General features: G+C 44.8%; 1 protein-coding gene across 1 annotated transcript; it reads left to right on the forward strand.

Annotated features, from left to right (window-relative positions):
- Positions 1 to 2906: 2906 nt before the first annotated feature.
- Positions 2907 to 4323, forward strand: LOC125232615 (protein NDRG3-like). The gene has a single exon (XM_048138356.1). It carries the CDS (start codon positions 3174 to 3176, stop codon positions 4152 to 4154), a length of 981 nt encoding a protein of 326 aa, XP_047994313.1. The 5' UTR covers positions 2907 to 3173; the 3' UTR covers positions 4155 to 4323.
- The last annotated feature ends 3290 nt before the right edge of the window (positions 4324 to 7613 follow it).

Raw genomic sequence — 7613 nt, forward strand, 5'->3', positions numbered from 1 at the left:
CAACGGCTGTTGGCAAACCTTCCAGACAGCGTCTCAGTTGGGCCGTAGCGGCCACGCTGTGCTGGAGGTTTGCTTGGAGCACCTTAGTCGGTGTCCATGTTGACGGTGGTAGGGGCTTCATCCTGCATCTCCCTCCCTCCTTCAACATGTCGGCCAACCCCGTCTCTATCCATGCCGTCAAGTCCTCGCCCTCGGGTGGTGCCTCGGCAGGTCCCTCACCAATGCCGAGGAGTTCATCCTCCGAGAGTTCGGTCGTCGTCAGCTTGGATGTCGACGGGGGGGCGTCCTTCTCCCCGGAGGCAGATGCAAACTGCACGGGGGTGGTGCCCATGGCCTGTTGGTCCGGGACCACTACGCTCGCGGTCCCTAGGGTAGTACCCTGCGGGGCGGGCGGTTGGTCCACATATTTACCCCAGGACCCCTGAACTTGAGATAGATCGTGCCCATCCCACAGCTCAGGGCTCTGCCCCTTTCCATGAAGGCAGGGACGAGTTCCTCGGGGATTGTGAATGCGACAAACCACCCTTGGTCTTGTCGCAGTATCTCGATAATGGACCAAGAGGTAACCTTGGCCCACCCGTTCTGGTACTTAAGTCCAATAGCTGCCTCTTGGACGTTTTCCCAGGACGAGTTATCGATGTTAGGGATGAGGAGTCCGCACCTAACTCTCCTTGCCAACTCCGACTGGCGAACAGCCGTTAGGGTGAGATTTGGCAAGGTAAGGGACTTGATGTTGCGCTGTGCCCAGGCAGCCGAGTATTCGTCTCGCGCAAAGACCCTCAGCTGTCCTTCGGCGTAAGCGGGTTTGCCCTTAAAGCTAGGTGCCGCACCTTCATCCGTGTTTATCTTGGCATCCTCCACGATTGCCTTGTGAAAGGCGCGGAGGATGGCGTTTGATTGGTCGGCGGTGATCCTACCCGACTTAGCATCAGTTACGACGATCGTCAGGTCTGAAGCCGCCGCCTGTGCGTAGGATACGCCTGGCTGGTTGGGATTCACAAGCCGCTGCTTCTTGGGATCTCCTTGCGGGGAGAAGGACTCGTCCCGTGCCCTCTTAGCAGCAGCTCGTGAATGCTTGCCTGGCTTCTTTTTGTTTTTCCCTGTTGCCGGACCTGCTGGGGTGCTGGTTGACGTACCAGCCTTGGGGGGTTGGGAAGGTCCCTTCCCCTTAGGCGGATGTCTTCCAGAGGGCCCTTGCTGGTTCGGACCCGGTTTGGGTGCTGGCTTCTGAGAAGCCGATGCTCCCTCTCCGGGCGCAGGGTTGGGTGTGTTGGCCGGCTGTTGCTCTCGCGCTAGGCGCTCGGCAATCCGCTGGCGTTTGCTCTTCTTCTTCTTCTTAGTCACCTCACCTTGACGTTGAACAGGGGAGGTGGCTTCGAAGAGGAAGAACTTCCGGGACCGGCTTGGCGAGGCTTCCCAGTATTGGGTCGCTTCTTGGACCTACGGTCCACAATCTGCCAGTCTTGGAAGATGTTTTGGCCGGTCTGCTCGCCAGATGAACTGGCTTGCGGACTGGCCAAGTTTGTGGCTTGGCCTACTGTCGCTGGGACAGACGGCTTCGCCTGTGTGGCCGTTCCATTAGCGATGAACGCCGCTGGACCAGCTTGGGGGTTTTTATTAATTGACCTGTTCTCCATGGTTCGAATTAATGTATCTTCATCCTCATCGGCTCCCACCCTACAAGGGCCCGCACCTCTGGGAACGCTTACTCACACATATAAAAGGTGCTTTCAGTCGCTAGGCTACCGATGAAGATATAGAAGTGTGAGGTTGGCTAGTTGCGCGACATCGGGAGTTTGTAAAGGTGTGACGAAAGGTCGTCCAGGTCAGACGCCCTCCATCAGACTCACCCAAACGCACTCCCTCAGCATGGCCTTTCACCACCACATCGGCAACCGAAGTCACCTCTGTGGCCCCCCACTTCTAGCCGTGAGCCCACTTACGGTACCTCACATGACCATTTCCCGAACTATGGCTAGTAGTCCGGGCTACCGTTTCGCCCGAAATTAGGGCCGAAGCAGACGTGTTACCACGCGGGTTGGCAATGGCTCAATCCCCAGGATCCCGTCATCCTTGCTTACGGCGCTCGACTGTGCAGGTCCTAGCACAGGTGGGTGTGTATAGGTCGTCAGCAGTTAACCCACTCCTACTGACGACGCCCGCGTGGATGTTAGCCATCACTAGAAAGAAGCACGCATGCTAGTCGCTAGTGATGTTGCCCAGGGTGGACCAGGAGAGACTGACGGACCCTTGGGCAGGCCGGAGCCCACCCAAGCTTCCCCCAATCCCCCGCTCGAGGAGGTCATCACACTACCCCACCCCGGGGCGCTAAAGTATATATTTAATGTTTCTATTATGTTGAAAGTCAAAAGATCATCAATAGCATTCGAAACAATATTAAAAAAATACGAATTTGAATATTTTCAAGTAACAAAGAACAAAGAAAGTAGATTGTTATGTCATCAACTTGCATAACAATATATCCTACTATTTGGTACCTATTATTTCATACCTATGTCAAGTGGCGCCACCCCATCATAACAAGTTTTGGAGTATTTTTGTATAACAGTTCACTAGAAATGTGCTAGATGGCACATCGCTATAACTTGAATTTGATTAGTTTGATACCTACTAAAAGTACCATATTTGGCATAATTTTAATTAAATATTTTCATTAATAATCGAGGTTGCATTTTAATGACCAGTTTTATTTAAAGAAGTTTTAAAATTACGATAGAACAACAAAGCATCGACGCGCGGACTCGCACATGCGCGGTGGGAGTGGACCTATCGAGGTTGTTTGGAACCGAGTGGGGGCGGAAACGGCCGAGCAGTGCCGAAGCGACCGCTGACTGGGATTCACGTCGGTCCGGCCGTCACATTATTGACCATTTCCTGCGGCTAAAACTGCCGAAATAATTAAAACTATAAGTGATAATACAGTGATTTAGTGACAAATAACGAAGAAAACGTTCATACGGACTATTTTGTGGTGTAGTTATAGACATGTTTAGAGTTACCGCATGTTTACAAGGATCGCCAGCTAATTGGATTATGATAGTTAACACTTATTAAGTGAGAGAAACCTGCCATTTCCCTGCAGTTAAGTGAAGGTGGAAGATATAAGTACAACGAGCTAAAAACACTGCCTCCTTATTGATCCGAAAAAAAAAATGCCGACGACAACGAAGCACGAGAACATCGCTCTCCTCAACATGATGTCTTCGGACAACCTGGACGATGACCTGAAGAGCGTCCAGCTTCATTTCCCTTCAGACCGGCGATTGCAGAGCGACGGCGCATGCGTGGAGGAGCGGGTGAGGACGTCCCGTGGAGACTTGCTGGTGGCCGTGAGGGGAGACCGCTCCAAGCGGGCCATACTCACCTACCATGACCTTGGCCTCAACTACGCAGCAAATTTCCAGGCGTTCTTCAACTTCGTGGACATGAGACCTATTCTTGAACAGTTCTGCATCTACCACGTAAACGCTCCCGGACAGGAGGAAGGGGCTTCGCCGCTGCCTGAAGACTACACCTACCCGACCATAGATGAACTCGCATCACAGATTGATTTCGTGCTAGGACATTTCGGTATAAGGTCCTTCATCGGATTCGGGGTGGGCGCCGGTGCGAACATTTTAGCCAGATATGCTCTCATTAATCCACAAAAAGTTGACGCGCTCGCGTTGTTCAACTGTACTTCTACACAAGCCGGCTGGACGGAGTGGCTTTACCAGAAGATAAACACGCGGCAGCTTCGATCCAGCGGGATGACGCAGGGTGCGCTGGATTACCTCATGTGGCATCATTTCGGGCGCAGCACCGAAGACCGCAACCACGATTTAGCGCACGTTTACAAAGAATGCTTCTCACACGTGAACCCGATTAACCTCTCGATGTTTATTGACGCTTATCTGCGCCGCACCGACTTGGGGATAGCGCGAGACACGAACACTATCAAAGTGCCCGTCCTGAACATGACCGGTGCGTTGTCCCCGCACGTAGACGATACTGTCACCTTCAACGGCCGTTTGGAGCCGTCGAAGACTTCATGGTTGAACATTTCTGATGTCGGGATGGTTCTTGAGGAGCAACCTAGTAAGATTGCGGAGGCTTTCAGGCTATTCCTTCAGGGCGAGGGGTACTGCAGGTAGTCAGGTTGTCGAGGACACCGACGCGAGCGCCGCTTCTACACTAGAACGCACACGATGCTTACACGCGAGCTTTACGATACATTTGATGTAGACACATTGCAAATGTAGAAATGAAAATTGTTGTTCCTTGTTTTAGATGTTTATCGAAATAAATATGTTTACAGCTTAAGTATGTGTCACTCATTTATATTTGTAATAAATATAAACAATTCTCATCATATCTAAAGTAAAATAAACCGAAGTTGAATAAAGTAGATACAATTTATAAACCAATCAATGACTGATACTTTATAAGCGTCTTACTTTACTAGAAGAATTACCTATAATACCTATTCACTTTTAACTGACCATTTGCTATCAATTATTTGATTCTACACATTCTACATACCAAAACTTGCTATAAGTACTCTTATTACAATGATCTCAATTTACTTTTAAGTGCCTTAAATGGATCTCTATTATTATATTCTCAATGGAAACATAATTCTCTGTCAGGAACGATAAATTAAAAATGGCGATCTCTCCAATTTCCATACTAATTGATTCAATTAATTCATTCAAATTAGTCTATTAATCCGAATTGAATTTCGGCAATTGGACGATTCTCAATTTGTGACATTTTCCGGTAGCCATGATGGATTAATTGGCACTTAAGGATGCTTCACTTGAGATATTTCTTAGACTACGCTTCTTTCACTTACGGCGGCGACGATACAGGGGTCAGTCGTTCAGTCTTCTATTAATTTATTATTAACTAGCTTTTGCCCGCGGCTTCGCTCGCGTTAAATTCGAAGATTGTGGAATGCTCCATACAAACTTCCACCCCCATTTTAGGGAAGTGGGGGGTTGTAAAGAGAAAAGTAGCCTATGTCACTGTCCACCCCTTCAACTATCTCTACTTGAAAAATCACTCAGTCAATTCGTCGCTCCGTTTTGCCGTGAAAGACGGACAAACAAACAGATACACACACTTTCCCATTTATAATATTAAAATAATAGTATGGATGTAAGTACGTAGGTGCTGATTTTCTGATAAATGTGTCAAACAACACATTTTAGATTGCAAATAAATATGAACGATTTATTTATTTAGTCGTATGGCAAAGAACAGAAACATTCATAGGTTAAAATTAAGTCCAATCAGCCATTTATTGGCCTCGTCGCTAAGGGTGATCAGGTCTTCTGTAGGTCCATTAATTGGCATAGCGCGTCACGGGGCAATCCTCTACTATTATGTGCTGGATTGTTTGTGCAGTCTCGCCACAATTGTTGCAAACCGGGGACTCCACCCATCCACACCCAACGATGAGATGAGAGAGATTAACGAAGAAAGTCGGTACCTATATGAACAAGAGTGGAAGGGTCAGTTGGAAGTGGAAGACCTAGGCGAACTTTTCTCGATCAAATCGGGAAAATATTGCAAAAAGGCCAGGTCAATAGTACTCGAAACCGACGAGCGTCGTGTATGCGAAACGTTATAATTGGTCAAATGTTATAATGTTGGTACTTAATTTTTTTTGTCTACACCGTGTTTTTTTTTTGTTTTCCGTTAAATTCGACACGTAGTTCGTTATCAGGAACCACCCCGTATATCATTTTCAGATAAATTCGCAAAAAAAAATTTTCACACATAATAAATGAATTTATTAGTGTGAGAAACCCTTAAGAATAACATTCAAGTTAGTGTCAAGTGATTGACGGCACATGTCAAAACAAATAACATTAGGAATTGGTAAAGGTTGTCACACACGTGTTCAGTAATTATCTTTATTTTTTTAATAACTCGATAACTGTAAGAGTTAAGACGCTATTTTCTTAGAGAAATTAATTGTATTCGATCTAAAGAACCTTCCCTTAAAGTTAACGGAATTCAATAAAAACAGGTTGTATATTATTCCGGCTTGAACCCTGCATGGATTCCGCACAGTACATTTTAACCTTTTTGAATTTTCCTAGCTTGCAATAATGCGTTATTGGAAAATCGGTTACTGCCATAACTGCGTCTAGCTTTCCTAGAATAGAAAATCGATGCGATATTGCTTATGATTTAATGAACAAAGCGGATATCGGTATTGTTGTGAATAAATGAAAGGAAAGCCTTCGTCTTTAGTGCATTTTATTTCACTATTTTTGTTTCATTGTGAGAAATATGAATGACAAGGTCATATCAATGTTTTGAGTTGGTGCGGTGTTGTAGATGTGGCAATGAAGATTATTTTCTTTTATTTTAAATAAATATTTAGTAATAATTTAATCAGCTACTAGAACAGGGACTATAAACTTGTTCCCTCAAAAAAAACCTATTTGTTTAATTTAGTATGCTTATTTCTACAACATTTAGGACGAGTGTAACTCTGTACCTATTGATATTTTCAGTAAACGAAATTATGTTTTGACCAAAAAAAACTTAAATTAAGGTTAAACAGTGAAACTAAATTAAAACAATCAAATAAAAACTAAGTCAAACATATAAAATATTTATAAGTTGTCGGTAATATAGTGCGCTAAACTTAATCTTTGATCGCATTTTTATAAATTACCTATCAGACTTTAATCTCTTTACAAATGTGGAAAAAAAAAACAATCATAAAATAACTGTTTTTATCACACTTTTCGTCCGTCGCCATTTAAGGTAGTTTATTCAAGCGCTAAACAGCCAAAATATTCAAATAACCTAACTAGGTACGTTTGAGGTTATAATGTACGAAAGTTGCCATCTTGATTCCAAAATGACGTATACGCCCTGTTTAGTCGACGCTCACCCAAAGACCATATCAAAGATGGCGAGAGGTGCAAAATTGCATACTTATACTTGGGATATTTTTCGAAGCGTGCAAGCGCCAGTGGCTTGCACATTAAATTAGAATCCTAACCATATGTAATTTCAGCACCGACCAATGTGGACTTTGCAGTGAATAGGTACTAGACTAGTGCTCGTAGTTATGCTGAGAATGTATGATTATTCTCAGACCACAGAGTTGCCTGCATACGGTATTATTTATTTTAGGTATGTGAGAAACCACACTAAAGCATAGATTAAAAAATATAAGAAGATCATACCATCCCGTACATTAAAATGCGACCGCCTAAGAACGCGCATACACTACACCACACATAGATGGCGACACAAAAAAATGTCTTGTAGCTGATGATTAGACTTGTAGATGGCGTTGACATATACTTGTGGCTCGAAAGTGACAGTTAACGCCAATCTACAAATAATCGATGGCAACAAGGCTTTTTTTGTGGCGCCATCTATGTGTGGTGTAGTGTATGCGCGTTCTCTTAGGCGGTTGCATTTTAATGTATGGGATGGTATAATATTCTTATATTTAATGTATGACTATAGCTACCTACCGTGTACCTAATATCTATATTTTCTCTAGTTTTTTTTCTACATCGGCGGCAAATAACCGCCAGATGGTAAACAGTATCCGAAGCATATGGACGATTGCAAAA

This window comes from Leguminivora glycinivorella, chromosome 13, assembly GCF_023078275.1.
Source record: "Leguminivora glycinivorella isolate SPB_JAAS2020 chromosome 13, LegGlyc_1.1, whole genome shotgun sequence".
In the NCBI taxonomy this organism is placed as follows: domain Eukaryota; kingdom Metazoa; phylum Arthropoda; class Insecta; order Lepidoptera; family Tortricidae; genus Leguminivora; species Leguminivora glycinivorella.